The sequence below is a fragment of the Schistocerca nitens genome, chromosome 12 (genome assembly GCF_023898315.1).
Source record: "Schistocerca nitens isolate TAMUIC-IGC-003100 chromosome 12, iqSchNite1.1, whole genome shotgun sequence".
In the NCBI taxonomy this organism is placed as follows: domain Eukaryota; kingdom Metazoa; phylum Arthropoda; class Insecta; order Orthoptera; family Acrididae; genus Schistocerca; species Schistocerca nitens.
Window position 1 is genome coordinate 128,917,264 of NC_064625.1, and position 17,295 is coordinate 128,934,558.

Sequence of the window (17,295 nt, forward strand, 5' to 3'; positions counted from 1 at the left end):
GGAGAAAACTGGTGATTGAAATATCGTGAGAAGATCCCGTCGCAACGAAAAATGCCTTCGTTTTAATGCTTTCCATTCCAATTCACATATCGAGTCTGTGACACTATCTTCCCTATTTGTGATAATACAAAACAAGCTGCCCTTCTTTGTACTTTTTCAATGTCATCTGTCAGTCCCACCTGATGCGGATCCCACACCGCACAGCAATACTCTAGAATACTGTAAATTAAAATGCTTCATTTCCCAATAAAACGTTGAACTGCTTGTGTTGGAATACAGCAAGTACAGTATTGCTGCGCTTGTGCTTTGTGTACTCCAGTACGTGTCTTTCAACATTTTATTGTGCGATTAAGCTTTTTAAATTGTGATACTGGCAGGTTTCTGCCCCATTATCACTTAGGCTCAAGTGCTTAAAGAGTTATCCATGCAAAAAGCACCCTGGTTCTTTTTCCCTGACCAATGCTTTGCGAATTTTGTCCAAACGATTCATATCTGGTGATGTGAAGTGAATTACTGTCAGTAGAAGTGAAAGTACGTGACACACACACACACACACACACACACACACACTTACTTGTGTAAATTAAGTTATATAAAATAGAAAATCCATGCTGTCCTTTACATTATTTTTGTTAGTTGTTGTATGGCATAGTTTAATACAGTTTTAAAAAGATTTGGTAAAGTATGCTTAATTAGTTCTCAGTAATTTCATTTTAACGGTAGCTTAATGAACTAGCTTACCAACAAAGTGCAGTTGAGATACAGTAGGCATTACAAATAGTTAAAATAAAATTTATTTCTGTATGTTCCCTATGGAATACCATCAGGAAATTTGACACACACATTAACTAACATACTTTTTTTCCCCTAAACAAAAAATCCAATTTGGAATTTTTCAGTATTCCAAAAAGTTTTGGATTTGGAAAAATGTTTTATTGAATTTGGTCAGGCAGCACATTTTTAAAGCCTATAATAAACTGAATAAAGTGGTATAAATTTCAGGTCTCTATTTCAAGTACTTTGAGATATGGCCATTTTAAGGTTTTGATACGTGGAAAAAAACTGCACAATTTTGAAAACTTTAAAAATTCATAACTTGAAAAAAAAAATTATTTTTGGAATTTATCTTGCTTTGATAGGCGGGATAAAGTGATAAATTCTGAATAATTAACATGATTGATTTCACATGGAATGTCTCTCTGAAGTTTGCCAGCACCATCTTTTAATGTGATGTACTTGTGAGAGACCATGATTTTTTTTCTTATCAGAGTTCACGGGATTTCTGACTCCATCAGAAATGGCATTCTCTTCACTTTTTTTTTAAAATACACCAATGGAATATTACATTTTCCCCCAACAGCTGTGCGCAGGCTGCTACGTCTGGTTTCATTTTTCATTGCTGGTGTTTTACTTTCTTACTAATATTTTATTCATTGTCTGTGTTATTGTGCCTCTTGAATAGGTTGTGGTGATCTACTTCTTTAGGATTGTAGATTGCACTTTTTTCTAGGAATAAAAGCAAACACACATTTGTTGAAAAGTAAAACAGCTTTTCTTTTATTACACGATGAAACGTCACTTTGTATACTTGCAGTACTAAGAGATTCCCCAAAACTTTAAGCAGTGCTATATTTAAACTACTTTTTGTTTGGCTGGTGGCAATAATAGTATTAAGCCATATTTAACAGGATCTTCAACATATATAGTCTCTGTTGTGTGATTGGGGTTTGCAGCACTATCTTCAATAAATGTATAACTGTCATAATTAAAATCATTGTGGAACATATATTTTGTCTTTGTTAAAAGAACTCTAATTTTGAAATCCACTTCATAGAGACACTGTAGAATGCCACAATACAAAAATAAATACTGTAAGAAAAAGTAAATAGTGTAGGTAGCTGCCATCAGTGAGCTGTGAATATTAACATTGAACAGTAAAGGGGCTTTAAACACACATTGCAACTTTTAATTCTGATGCAATGAATTCAGTCTTAAAGATGCTTTCTCCAAACTGTGACTTTTCCTCATCTCTTCTACTTCTGACAATAGTGTACTGCAATTTGTTTTAATTTCTTGATTTTATGAAGTGTGCAAAGATCAACACGAGGTGTTTGTTGAGCCCTTGTTGCTGCTTTCATAATTACAGACACACTTGTTTTACATTTTTCTTTATTCAACAGTTGCTACCATTAGTGATGATACATACATCGTCAAACATTCTAACATAATTTTTCAGTTGTATTTTGTATATTATTATTATTATTATTATTATTATTACTTTCTTCATCAAAAAGGTAGTGTTTACCCCCTGTAACAGCTGTTTTCAGTCATGTTACATTAGTAGGGCCTTGCTAACGAAGAAATTTTGCATAATCTCAACAGAGATGCTGAACCAGAAAGTTTTCTACTAGATACAGTTGACTGTGAAGTGAAAACTACTGTAAGTGGGTGACTCCCATCTCAATTCTTTCCACAATAGTTAAGATAGCAGCTAGAGATGGAATGGAAGGTCACAGACATACTGTTTCCTGGAAGAAGGGCTGTTCTGAACACCCTAAAGGAGAGAGGATGACACTTGGTGTTTACTTGCTACCGATTGGATGACTGTCAACAGGACCTTCTGACTTCCTTCTAATGATTGGATGCTGCATGTCATAAAAAAAAACCACACACAACCAAATGCTCAGAATGGAATAACAGCACCACTTAGACCATATTTTTGGAGTAATCTGAGGCTATGGTTGGTTTCATGTACTCAGCAGGTGCCTTCTGTGCAAAAGTGCTCAGATGTTGTTTGATCACATCCTTGGGGACCTAATTTTGTCAGGGATAAAATGATGAGAGATACTCTGCAAACATGGAATTCTTCCCGAGCTCGAGGCACCCCCGTTGACAAATTCGCTCGCATTTCTGAAATATGAAGAGAGTTCATGCAAAACTGCCTCTGCTGGTAGCAACCTGGTGACATTATTGCAGTTGGTGAGCAGTTACCCGAGAAAAGGAATGTGCAAATTTAGCTACTTGATGCTGAACAAACGTTCAAATTTAGACTCAAGTTTTTAATTGCTGCAGATGTGGTATCTTGAGTATGCTTGCAAAGCTGAAGAGACAACCGTTAATAGGGAAAGTGTGTCGTTCTTCGCCTTGTGGAGTCGTTTCTAAACTGAGGAAGGAATGTGACAACAGATGTGTCCATCAGCTTGCCACGAAATTCTGGCAGAAGAAAACATTGTTAATGGGAACAATTCTGATCCGCTTCCCACAGTCATCCTAAAATAGTCCGATAAACCAGGGGGCACTAGAACAGTGTACTGAGGGAGGAAGAATAAGAACGGCATTATTCTCAGTACTCTATACCCGGAAGCAACAGTGAGTAAAGAAAGCAAGAAGAAACTTAAGTGTTACCTTCTAGTCCACCACCAAGTGTGCTCTGAACACATGGGCATTCAAATAATTCTTAACTATTCAACTAAGATTGCTTGCAGGAGACAGTTGATGTGTGTGTGTTCTACAGTATCGTAGAGGTGGCAGCAGTGAATGCATGGATCATCTTCAGTCACGTAACCAAAAATAACCTGAACAAGAAGGTGTTCATTCTTCAGCTGGTAAGTGAGCTCATGAAAGGGAAAACAGTAAAGAGTGGGGCAGGACCAAGGCCAATTTAATGAAGAAGAGGCTGTAGGACTGGACAAAAAAAAAAAAAGTGTCAAATTTGAATGTACGAGGATAACATGACACCATACACACAAAGGTTTCTTAATTTATTTATTTAGTTATCTGTCAGTTTCCATAGTACCATGTGAGCTATAGTTACTTTGTTACGGAGTGCCATGATACTATATTTTCCTTATTTGCTTGTAAGGGTATTTTAATTGTGATGTAATAATTAAAAATCCTTGTTAGAATACAAACACTAAAGAAATGAAGACGAACTGCTAATCATATAATTGAAGCATGGAGCAGTGGGTAGGAAAAAATTAAAGTTGAAGCATGCAATTCAACTTTCAAACTTGTCGTTCTTCATTGGAAGTAAATTGTGTGATTGTGGTAATCAGTAAAGTGAGTTGCAGCTTGCAGAACGAGCTTGGATGGATGTTTTGGTTGACCTTACGTGGTTTCTGTGCGATCAAAAATATTTTCAAACGGTTAATATCGTAAAAAAGGAAAAAAACCACTTCCCCTAAGACCAAAAAAGGTTTTCAGCATCTGTGCGTTATCTTGGAGGAATGAACTTTTTCATCTTCAAACGTAGCCTGAAATTCGCTCGTATGGTACTGCTATTCTGTGTAATAAATTTTTTCCTTACCTGTCACAGGTATGCCATCCCACCAGAGCACGGCCGCAGGTTTGAACGGCTGGCAACAGGATTTTTCCCTGAGGCTTCAAAAAGCTGTCCTGCCTTCCTGCGGCACAAAATGTCGCTAATATCTCCGAGAGTAATGAGAAAGTACTCCATTCCTTTCAATAAAGTGAGTAACTTTTATAGTATATGTGAGACTCTTTACATTAAATAATTTAGGAGTAAAGGAGACAACTCTCCAAATAGCAGAAATGCCGAGTCAAGTCATCGACAGGTACATGTAAAACTTGTAAGCTTTAGGAAAAAATCCTTGGACGAGCTAGACTGCAAGTGTGTGCTCCCCCATCCTTAAACACTGTCGTGCCCCTGTGCATGCTGCCCCCCTCCCACACACACAAACACAAAGTGCGCGCATGCAGTCGTGCATGCACGACACTGTCTCAGAGACGTTTTTTGTCTGTTCCACATTTTTGCTGCACATGTAAATTAACTAAAGATGGTGATTCATTGCTGGATGTTGCAGAAGAGCTTCTATTTTGTGTTTGTGCTGTAACAGATATGTCTTGCAGTTTTCACAGATTTCTCTGTAACTCATTTATTGGCTTATCAAGGATGAAATTTAATGAGTCTGTGGAAGACAATATGAGGATAAAGTATGCAACAGGGTGTATGTGTGTAACAAGCCAATAGCATAATCTGTGCTCTTATATAAAGAAGAGTCATTTAACATTGTTCCCAAAAATTTGGAAAAATACTTCATAGCTTTCCACAATACTCTTAATAAACAGTCTTTCTCTTTGACTGTGTGAATCAAGTATAGATGGCACAAAGTAGTAGTCCAATTGCACTGGGGGCTGGCAGTATGAATGGAATAACAAGATACCCAGTGTAAAGAAATAACAAACCAGTTGTGTTAAAAAAAATTTTTAATGTGACTAGTGTGCTATTTTTTTCACATCGACACTCTTCAAAAACAAATGCTGACACTGATGACCAAAAATCTAAATTACAAGATTGGTCTTTATGGTGAGCGAAGATGTGTGAGGTGAAATGCGGATGTAATTGGCACTTGGTGCTGGCAATAGAAACTGCAGTGGTGAACTTCACCGTGCAATTTTGACACTATATGTGATAGGTCTGTCATTTACAGAAATGATGAAAAAGGGGGTGGGGGGATGTGAACATTAAGTGTTCCAGACAAATTGGAGACATGACAAAACTGAACGATGGACGCATTGGACACCTTTCATTGTGCTACTTACTGTATTTACTCGAATCTAAGCCACACTTTTTTTCCGGTTTATGTAATCCAAAAAACCGCCTGCGGCTTAAAATCAAGTGCAAAGTAAGCAGAAGTTCTGTAAAATGTTGGTAGGTGCCGCCACAACTAACTTTTGCCATCGAATATATGTAGCACTACACAGGCATGCTTTGCAGGCACAAAGATAAATACTGGCGCCAAAACCTCTGAGTTATATATATATATATATATATATATATATATATATATATATATATGGTTATAATAGAGGGAAACATTCCACGTAGGAAAAATATATCTAAAACAAAGATGATGTGACTTACCAAATGAAAGTGCTGGCAGGTCGACAGACACACAAACGAACACAAACCTACACACAAGATTCAAGCTTTCGCAATAAAACTGTTGCCTCATCAGGAAAGAGGGAAGGAGAGGGAAAGACGAAAGGATGTGGGTTTTAAGGGAGAGGGTAAGGAGTCATTCTAATCCCAGGAGCGGAAAGACTTACCTTAGGGGGAAAAAAGGGCAGGTATACACTCGCACACACACACATATCCATCCACACCCACTCCCTTAAAACCCACATCCTTTCGTCTTTCCCTCTCCTTCCCTCTTTCCTGATGAGGCAACAGTTTGTTGCGAAAGCTTGAATTTTGTGTGTAGGTTTGTGTTCGTTTGTGTGTCTGTCGACCTGCCAGCACTTTCATTTGGTAAGTCACATCATCTTTATATATATATATATATATATATATATATATAACAGAGGGAAACATTCCACGTGGAAAAAATATATCTAAAAAGAAAGATGATGAGACTTACCAAACAAAAGCGCTGGCAGGTCGATAGACACACAAACAAACACAAATATACACACAAAATTCAAGCTTTCGCAACAAACTGTTGCCTCATCAGGAAAGAGGGAAGGAGAGGGAAAGACGAAAGGATGTGGGTTTTAAGGGAGAGGGTAAGGAGTCATTCCAATCCCGGGAGCGGAAAGACTTACCTTAGGGGGAAAAAAGGACAGGTATACACTCGCACACACACACATATCCATCCACACATACAGACACAAGCAGACATATTTAAATATGTCTGCTTGTGTCTGTATGTGTGGATGGATATGTGTGTGTGTGCGAGTGTATACCTGTCCTTTTTTCCCCCTAAGGTAAGTCTTTCCGCTCCCGGGATTGGAATGACTCCTTACCCTCTCCCTTAAAACCCACATCCTTTCGTCTTTCCCTCTCCTTCCCTCTTTCCTGATGAGGCAACAGTTTGTTGCGAAAGCTTGAATTTTGTGTGTATATTTGTGTTTGTTTGTGTGTCTATCGACCTGCCAGCGCTTTTGTTTGGTAAGTCTCATCATCTTTCTTTTTATATATATATATATATATATATATATATATATATATATATATATATATATATATATATATATATATATATATATATACATATATATATATATATATATATATATATATATAACAGAGGGAAACATTCCACGTGGAAAAATATATCTAAAAAGAAAGATGATGAGACTTACCAAACAAAAGCGCTGGCAGGATGATAGACACACAAACAAACACAAATATACACACAAAATTCAAGCTTTCGCAACAAACTGTTGCCTCATCAGGAAAGAGGGGAAGGAGAGGGAAAGACGAAAGGATGTGGGTTTTAAGGGAGAGGATAAGGAGTCATTCCAATCCCGGGAGCGGAAAGACTTACCTTAGGGGGAAAAAAGGACAGGTATACACTCGCACACACACACATATCCATCCACACATACAGACACAAGCAGACATATTTAAATATATGTATATATATATATGTATAGGGAAACATTCCACGTGGGAAAAATATATCTAAAAACAAAGATGATGTGACTTACCAAACGAAATCGCTGGCACGTCGATAGACACACAAACATACACACAAAATTCAAGCTTTCGCAACCAACGGTTGCTTCATCAGGAATGAGGGAAGGAGAGGGAAAGACGAAAGGATGTGGGTTTTAAAGGAGAGGGTAAGGAGTCATTCCAATCCCGGGAGCGGAAAGACTTACCTTAGGGGGAAAAAAGGACAGGTATCCACTCGCATACACACACACATCCATCCACACATACAGACCCGCATCTCGTGGTCGTGCGGTAGCGTTCTCGCTTCCCACGCCCGGGTTCCCGGGTTCGATTCCCGGCGGGGTCAGGGATTTTCTCTGCCTCGTGATGGCTGGGTGTTCTGTGCTGTCCTTAGGTTAGTTAGGTTTAAGTAGTTCTAAGTTCTAGGGGACTTATGACCACAGCAGTTGAGTCCCATAGTGCTCAGAGCCATTAGCCCATACACAGACACAAGCAGACATTTCAGTAAATCTTTGACGAGGGCTGTTTGGTTGAATCTGGGAGTGGGGCTGAAGGTGAGGCCTTCGGATAGGACAGAGGTTTCGGATTGGGAGAGAGGTTTGGAGGAAAGGTTAACTACTGAATTGGGTGTTGTGGTTCCAGGTTGTGTTGATTCGAATTTTGAGGTTTTGGGGAGAGTGGAGCTGGAAGTGTGAGATTGAGTAGATGGGAGAGACTGGGTCTGTGTGCAATGAGAGGAGGTTGAGGTTTGCTGGAAAGGTTGTGAAGGGTGAGTGAGTTGCCTTTCCGGAGGTGGGAAACCAGGAGATTGGATAGTTTTTTGAGGTGGAGGGTGGCATGCTGTTCTAATTTGCAGTTGGCCTGTAGGAAGATGCTCTGAACAGCCGGTGTGTATGTGGGAGAGGAAAGATTGAGGACTATTATTAAGGATAGGAGTTGACGGGTGTGTTCATTGGCTGAGTTGATGTGTAGGTGAAGGATTAGGTGGGTGAGGGCAATGGATTGTTCAGTTTGAAACTGGTATAGGGACTGATGGAAAGAAGGGTTACAGCCAGAGATGGGAACTTTAAGTGTGAGGCCTTTGGGGGTAATGCCAAATGTCAGACAGGCCTGGGAAAATAAATTATGGGGGCGTAATCTGGCTAGGGCGAAGGCATGTTTGCGGAGGGAATGTAAATAAAACTTAATGGGGTCATTGTGGGGATGTTGTGAGGGTGACATGGTATTAGAAGGTGGAAAGTGACATGAGGCTGAAATGAAAATGAAAATAAAAATATATGGGGAGAGATAAAGGTGAACTGGAAAGCAACTGGAGATCTGGTGTGAAAAAAGGCGAAAAAGTGTTGGTAAAAGCTGAGCTATGTTGATCCTGTCGTGAACGTGTGTTGGTAAACAACGATGTGCACAAAGGTTAGGTGGTTGTGTTGCCTCCAAAACACGTTAAAGGGTGGAGAAATTCGGGAAAATTTCGAAAAAACTGCGTGCAAATGCATTAAAAGGAGTGGTTTTGTGGTGGCAGATTATTAAAATGAGGCTAACAATTGTCTGACGAAGAAATAATGACATTAAAACCTGTGGGAAGCGGCTAAAAGTGATCAGTGATGTGGGAAAAACGGAAATGGAAATAAAGCGAAAGTTATTAGAACTGGCCGAAATGGTTGTTTAATAGGTGAAAGGAACTGTTTGTGAACTGGAAACGGTGGATTTTATAGCAGTGGTAGTGTAAAGTGGAAAAAAAAATTTTTTTTTGGTTATGGTTTGGAAGTGGGTTACGTATTATTGAGTATATATAGGCGGGATAAAATTGTATGGTAGATTACGGTAAAAAGGAGAAGGTGAAACTACTTGCAAAAACAGAAAGAGAAAATAAGATGACAGAAAAGATTTCGAAATGCAACAGTGACAATAACAAACGTAATTGTTGGGTTCAAATTAATGATATGAATATAATAGAGGGAAACATTCCACGTGGGAAAAATATATCTAAAAACAAAGAAGATGTGACTTACCAAACGAAAGTGCTGGCAGGTCGATAGACACACAAACATACACACAAAATTCAAGCTTTCGCAACCAACGGTTGCTTTGTCAGGAAAGAGGGAAGGCGAGGGAAAGATGAAAGGATGTGGGTTTTAAAGGAGAGGGTAAGGAGTCATTCCAATCCCGGGAGCGGAAAGACTTACCTTGGGGGGGGGGGGGGGGGGAAGGACAGGTATACAATAGCGCGCGCGCGCACCCCCCCCCCCCCCCACACACACACATCCATCCGCACATACACAGACACAAGCAGACATTTGTAAAGGCAAATAGTTTGGGCAGAGATGTCAGTCGAGGCGGAAGTACAGAGGCAAAGATGATGTTGAAAGACAGGTGAGGTATGAGCGGCGGCAAATTGAAATTAGCTGAGATTGAGGCCTGGCGGATAACGAGAAGAGAGGATATACTGAAGGGCAAGTTCCCATCTCCGGAGTTCTGACTGGTTGGTGTTGGTGGGAACTATCCAGATAACCCGAACGGTGTAACACTGTGCCAAGATGTGCTGGCCGTGCACCAAGGCATGTTTAGCCACAAGGTGATCCTCATTACCAACAAACACTGTCTGCCTGTGTCCATTGATGCGAATGGACAGTTAGTTGCTGCTCATTCCCACATAGAAAGCTTCACAGTGTAGGCAGGTCAGTTGGTAAATCACGTGGGTGCTTTCACACGTGGCTCTGCCTTTGATCGTGTACACCTTCCGGGTTACAGGACTGGAGTAGGTGGTGGTGGGAGGGTGCATGGGACAGGTTTTACACCGGGGGCGGTTACAAGGATAGGAGCCAGAGGGTAGGGAAGGTGGTTTGGGGATTTCATAGGGATGAAGTAAGAGGTTACGAAGGTTAGGTGGATGGCGGAAAGACACTCTTGGTGGAGTGGGGAGGTTTTCATGAAGGATGGATCTCATTTCAGGGCAGGATTTGAGGAAGTCGTATCCCTGCTGGAGAGCCACATTCAGAGTCTGATCCAGTCCTGGAAAGTACCCTGTCACAAGTGGGCACTTTTGGGGTTCTTCTGTGGGAGGTTCTGGGTTTGAGGAGATGTGGAAGTGGTTCTGGTTATTTGCTTCTGTACCAGGTCGGGAGGGTAGTTACGGGATGCGAAAGCTGTTGTCAGGTTGTTGGTGTAATGGTTCAGGGATTCCGGACTGGAGCAGATTCGTTTGCCATGAAGACCTAGGCTGTAGGGAAGGGACCGTTTGATGTGGAATGGGTGGCAGCTGTCATAATGGAGGTACTGTTGCTTGTTGGTGGGTTTGATGTGGACGGACGTGTGAAGCTGGCCATTCGACAGGTGGAGGTCAACGTCAAGGAAAGTGGCATGGGATTTGGAGTAGGACCAGGTGAATCTGATGGAACCAAAGGAGTTGAGGTTGGAGAGGAAATTCTGGAGTTCTTCTCTGTGAGTCCAGATCATGGAGATGTCATCAATAAATCTGTACCAAACTTTGGGTTGGCAGGCCTGGGTAACCAAGAAGGCTTCCTCTAAGCGACCCATGAATAGGTTGGCGTATGAGGGGGCCATCCTGGTACCCATGGCTGTTCCCTTTAATTGTTGGTATGTCTGGCCTTCAAAAGTGAAGAAGTTTTGAGTCAGGATGAAGCTGGCTAAGGTGATGAGGAAAGAGGTTTTAGGTAGGGTGGCAGGTGATCGGCGTGAAAAGAAGTGCTCCATTGCAGCGAGGCCCTGAAGGTGTGGGATATCTGTGTATAAGGAAGTGGCATCAATGGTTACAAGGATGGTTTCCTGGGGTAACAGACTGGGTAAGGATTCCAGGTGTTCGAGAAAGTGGTTGGTGTCTTTGATGAAGGATGGGAGACTGCATGTAATGGGTTGAAGGTGTTGATCTACGTAGGCAGAGATACGTTCTGTGGGGGCTTGGTAACCAGCTACAATGGGGCGGCCGGGATGATTGGGTTTGTGAATTTTAGGAAGAAGGGAGAAAGTAGGGGTGCGGGGTGTCGGTGGGGTCAGGAGGTTGATGGAGTCAGGTGAAAGGTTTTGTAGGGGGTCTAAAGTTCTGAGGATTCCTTGAAACTCCGCCTGGACATCAGGAATGGGATTACCTTGGCAAACTTTGTATGTAGTGTTGTCTGAAAGCTGACGCAGTCCCTCAGCCACATACTCCCGACGATCAAGTGCCACGGTCGTGGAACCCTTGTCCGCCGGAAGAATGACGATGGATCGGTCAGCCTTCAGATCACGGATAGCCCCCCCCCCCCCCCCCCCGATACTTCAGTATTCTTTCCGGGGATATATCAAATCTTTTTTAAATATATTGAGGGCCAATAATGGCGTTTTTTAAAATACCAATATATCAGATTCACGATATTTTTAAAACTATGAACAGTCCCAATGCTTACTTAATGCATGGGAAACTTTATCATCAAAAATAGCAAGGAGTTCTTGACTGATTTACTTCGAATTTTTACACAGTACTTAAATAAATTGTTGGACAGACATATGCTACAATTATTTTCTTATTATATTGTATAGAAATATATATTTAAAATCTATAGGACTATAGAATGACAAGTCTTGTTATCAAAAATCACAAAATTCTTAGTCGATTTATTTCAAATTTTGAAACAGTACGGTAACAAATGTTCAGATCTCTTCATCTCTGCGTAATGAACTTAACTGTATTCAAGCCTTGGTCGGCCTCTCCAGTTTTTATTCTCCACCCCTCCACTTCCCTTGATTACCAAATGGACAATTCTTGATGTTTCTGGCTGTCTTGTCCTCGGTCTATTCCTTCTTTTAGTAAAGTTGTGCCAGAAATTTCTTTTTTTCACCAATTCTATTTACTACCCCCTCATCAGTTATTTGGTCTACCTGCTGAATTTTCAACATTCTTGTGTAGTACCACATTTCACAAACTCTGTTCTCTTCTTGGCTGAATCTCTTACTGTCCATATTTCACTTCTGTATAAGGCTACACTGCAGACAAATACCTTTGGAAAAGACATCCTACCACTTAAATTTAACTCCTTGTTAACAGAATCCTCTTTTTCATGAAGGGTTTTTTTAGTAATGCCAATCTATATGTTCTATTTTTCAATCATCAGTTATTTTGCTGCTACTTTTAATGTCTCATTTGCTAATCTAATTCCCTCAGCATAGACTCATTTAATTTGTCATAATTCTATAATCTTTCCTTTACCTTAGTTCATGTTCATTATCCCCACCCTCTTCCTCCAATGCACTATCCTTTCCATTCAACTGATCTTTAGAGTCATTTGCCATCTCTAGACAGTAATACAGTGCCATCAACAAATGGCAAAATTTTTATTTCTTCTCCATGAAATTTAATTTCTTCTTCAGATTTTTCTTTGGTTTCCTTTACTGCTTGCTCAATGTAAGGATCGGATAACATTGGGGATAAGCTATAACCCTGTCCCATTCCCTGCTCAGCAACTGTTTCCCTTCCAGCCCCTCGATTCTTATAACTGCCGTCTGGTTAAGTACTCTTTTGCTCCCTCTATTTTACTCTTGCTACCTTCAGAAATTCAAAAAGTGTATTCTAGTAATCTTTAACGTAGCTTTTAAGATAAGTCGTAGTGCCAGTATTGCCTCACATGTTCCTATAGGCTTTATACACCCTGGGACAATCAGGAAGTGTGACAGATAGCTGGGAATTTTTTCGTCCTGGAGAAAACCTGGAAATTTTTAATTGTTTTAGTTTTCAGTTAAATTTTTGCAGTTTTGACGTGTACAAACTGATTCTCTAACAAAAAATTTTACATTAGCCCACTATTGCAGAATAATACTGCAGCAGTAAATCATAAATGAGAGAAAAAAAATAAAACTTATGTTGCAAAAGAAATGTGTCATTTATTGTTATGGTCTGCAGACTGGTTTGATGCAGCTCTTTGTGGTACTTCATCCTACGCAAGCCTCTTCATCTCAGAGTAACTACTGCAACCTACATCCTTCTGAATCTGCTTACTGTATTCATCTCTTGGTCTCCCTCTATGATTTTTAACCCATATGCTTCCCTTCAGTACTAAATTGGTGATACTTTGATGCCTCAGAATGTGGCCTACCAACTGATCGCTTTTTGTAGTCAGGTGTATCATAAATTTCTCTTCTCCCCAATTCTATTCCGTACCTCCTCATTAGTTACGTGATCTACCCATCTAATCTTCAGCATTCTTCTGTAGCACCACATTTCGAAAGCTTCTATTCTCTTCTTGTCTAAACTGTTTACTGTCCATGTTTCACTTCCATACATGGCTACAGAAAAGACCTCTTCATACATTGATCTATTCTCAATGTTAAGAAATTTCTCTTCTTCAGAAACACTTCTTGCCATTGCCAGTCCACATTTTATATCCTCCCTACTTTGGCCATTATAGTTATTTTGCTTCCCATATAGCAAAACTCATTTACTACTTTAAGTCTCTCATTTACTACTTTAAGTCTCTCATTTTGTAATCTAATCCCCTCAGCATCACCTGATTTAATTTGAATACATTCCATTATCATAGTTTTGCTTTTGTTGATGTTCGTCTTATATCCTCCTTTCAAGATACTGTCAGTTTTGTTCACTGCTCTTCGAACTCTTTTGTTGTCTCTGACAGTAATATAATGTCATCAGCAAACCTCAAAGTAGAATGAAATTTTGACTGTACAGCGGAGTGTGTGCTGATATGAAACTTCCTGGCAGATTAAATCAGTGTGCCGGGCCGAGACTCGAACTCGAGACCTTTGCCTTTCGCGGGCAAGTGCTCTACCAACTGAGCTACCCAAGCACGACTCACGATACGTCCTCACAGCTTCAATTCCGCCAGTACCTCGTTTCCCACCTTCCAGGTGGTGGAGCACTTGCCCACGAAAGGCAAAGGTCCCGAGTTCGAGTCTCAGCCCGGCACACAGTTTTAATCTGCCAGGAAGTTTCAAACCTCAAAGTCTTTGTTTCTTCTCCATGGACTATAATTCTCTACAATCCTGTCTCACTCCCTTCTCAATCACTGCTTCCCTTTCATGCCTCTCGACTCTTAGAACTGCTATCTGGTTTCTGTACAAATTGTTAATAACCTTTCAGTCCTTGTAAATTACCCCTGACACCTTTAGAATTTGAAATAGAGTATTCCAGTCAACATTGTCAAAAGCTTTGTCTTATTCTACAAATGCTGTAAAAGTAGATTTGGCTTTTCTTAACCTACCTTCTATAAGGAGTCGTATTTCCTCGTGTGTTGCTACATTTCTCCAGAATCCAAACTGATCTTCCCTAAGGTTGGCCTCTACCAGCTTTTCCATTTTTCTGTAAAGGATTAGTGTTAGTATTTTGCCATCGTGACTTATTAAAGTGACAGTTCGGTAATTTTCAAACCTGTCAGCACCTGCTTTATTTGGAATTGGGATTATTATATTCTTCTTGATGTCTGAGGGCATTTCGCCTGTCTCGTACCTCTTGCTCACCAGATGGAAGAGTTTTGTCATGACTGTCTCTCCTAAGGCTACCAGTAGCTCTAATGGAATGTTGCCTTTTTTCGACGTAGGTCCTTCAGTGCTTCATCAAATTCTTCACGCAGTATCATATCTCCCTTCTCATCTTCTTCTATGTCCTCTTCCATTTCCATAACATTGTCTGCAAGTACATCTCCCTTGTATAGCCACTCTATATACTCCTTCCACCTTTCTGCTTTCTCTTCTTTGCTTAGAACTGGGTTGCCATCTGAGCTCTTGATATTCATAGAAGTGGTTCTCTTTTCACCAAAGGTCTCTTTAATTTTCCTGTAGGCAGTATCTATCTTACCCCTAGTGATATATGCTTTTACATTTGTTTTCTAACCTTTCCTGATTAGCCATTTTGCACTTCCTATTGATCTCATTTTTTAGATGTTTGTATTCCCTTTCTCCTACTTCGTTTATTGCATTTTTATATTTTGACCTTTCCTTGATTACATTCAATATTTCTTGTGTCGCCCAAGGATTTCTAATAGCTCCCGTCTTTTTACCAACTTGATCCTCTACAACCTTCACTATTTCATCTCTCAAAGCTACACGTTTTTCTTCTGTTGCACTCCTTTCCCCTGTTCTTGTTAATTGTTCCCTAATGCTTTCTGTGAAACCCTCTACAACCCATGGTTCTTTCAGTTTATCCAGGTCCCATCTCCTTAAATTCCTGCCTTTTTGCAGTTTCTTTAGTTTTAATCTGCAGTTCATAACCAATAAATTGTGGTCAGAGTCCACATCTGCCCCTGGAAATGTTGTACAATCTAAAACCCGGTTCCTAAATCTGTCTAACCATTATACAATCAATCTGAAACCTTCTAGTGTCTCCAGGTCCCTGCCATGTATACAACCTTCTCTCATGATTCTTCAACCAAATGTTAGCTATAATTAAATTATGCTCTGTAGAAAATCAGTCGAGGTCTCTATCATTTCTTTCCCCCCAGTCCATATTCCCCTAATACTTTTCCTTCTCTTCTTTTTTCTGCTATCGAATTCCAGTTCCGCGTGACCATTAAATTTTCAGCTTCTTTAACCATCTGAATAATTTCTTGTATTTCAGTATACATTTCCTCAATCTTCTCCTCATCTGTGGAGCTAGTTGGCATGTAAACTTGTACTACTGTGGTGCATGTTTAGCTTCGTGTCTGTCTTGGTTACAATAATGTGTTCACAATGCTGTTCATAGTAGCTTACCTGTGTTCCTATTTTTCTACTCGTTATTAAACCTACTCCTGTATTACCCCTGTTTGATTCTGTATTTATAATCATGTATTCACCTGACTGAAAGTCCTGTTTCTCCTGCCTCTGAACATCACTGATTCCCACTATATCGAACTGCAACCTATCCATTTCCTTTTTTAAATTTTATACCTTCCCGTTTAAGGAATCTGACTTTCCATGCTCCGAACCATAGAATGCCAGTTAATTTCTCCTGAGTAGTCTCCGCCCAGAGATCTGAGTGGGAGGACTATTTTACCTCCGAAATATTTTACCGAAGAGCATGCCATCATTATTTAACCATACAGTAGAGCTGCATACCCTCAGGAAGAATTACTGCCGTAGTTTCCCCTTGCTTTCAGCCGTTCACAGCACCAGCACAGCAAGGATGTTTTGGTTAATGTTGCAAGGCCAGATCAGTCAATCATCATCCCACTACATGTTTTTGAGGATAATGTCACAATTATCAGTGGATTCATTTAAATTAATAAGACGGATATTTCATGTGTACATGTTTTGTGAACACTCTGTGTCTCTGTCATTTGGTGCTCGCAGGCTGGTCTTTGGGTCTTATTACCTTTCTGTATTTGTTCTGGGTATAACCTCAACTCTCTAAATTTGTTTGCTTTACTAATATATGCTTTGAAGTTGCCCAGCAATATTTCCTTTTGGTGACCAGAAGTATGTTACTTCTAAAAGTGCTTCCAATGTCCTATGCTTTTTCTGATGTTTTCCCCATGTCGGTGTTATCGGATTATCCTTACTGATTAGTTCGTGTACTTTAGTGCAGCATTATAAGTGGGCATGGTTGGCAGTCCTTTATAGATTTTGTAATTTCCTGTATCGAAGTGATGTTTATTGATATATTTCTTGTAACAATAGAATGTGAATTTCCCATTTCTCTCACATTTATTAGTGTTATTTGGTGCAGATTTAGGTTGTATTGAGTTTGCAAATTCCAATGAAACTTCTGTCAAAGTGATTTGGGAAACAGAATCTTGTGCCACTGAGTTAGCAGAAATGTGTGGAAAGCATCTTTCATTGTACAGTGGTCCTTTACCTGTCAGTTGTCTGTTCACTTTCCTCAAATTTCTATTTTTTCGAAGGAGATGCTTTGTTTCTGTTGCTGTAATTATCCTAACAGGAAAAAAAATGTTACA

The 17,295-nt window shown here is 40.0% G+C and overlaps 1 protein-coding gene across 7 annotated transcripts in view; it reads left to right on the forward strand.

The window, feature by feature from the left end:
* The window catches only part of LOC126215270 (lysine-specific demethylase 4C-like), a 384,640-nt gene that overhangs the window by 15,841 nt on the left and 351,504 nt on the right, over positions 1–17,295 (forward strand). For all 7 annotated transcript variants that reach the window (XM_049941954.1, XM_049941953.1, XM_049941957.1 and 4 more), the window contains exon 6: positions 4,316–4,469. In XM_049941954.1, coding sequence (XP_049797911.1) covers positions 4,316–4,469 — 154 coding nt within the window. The remainder of the gene's footprint in view (positions 1–4,315; positions 4,470–17,295) is intronic.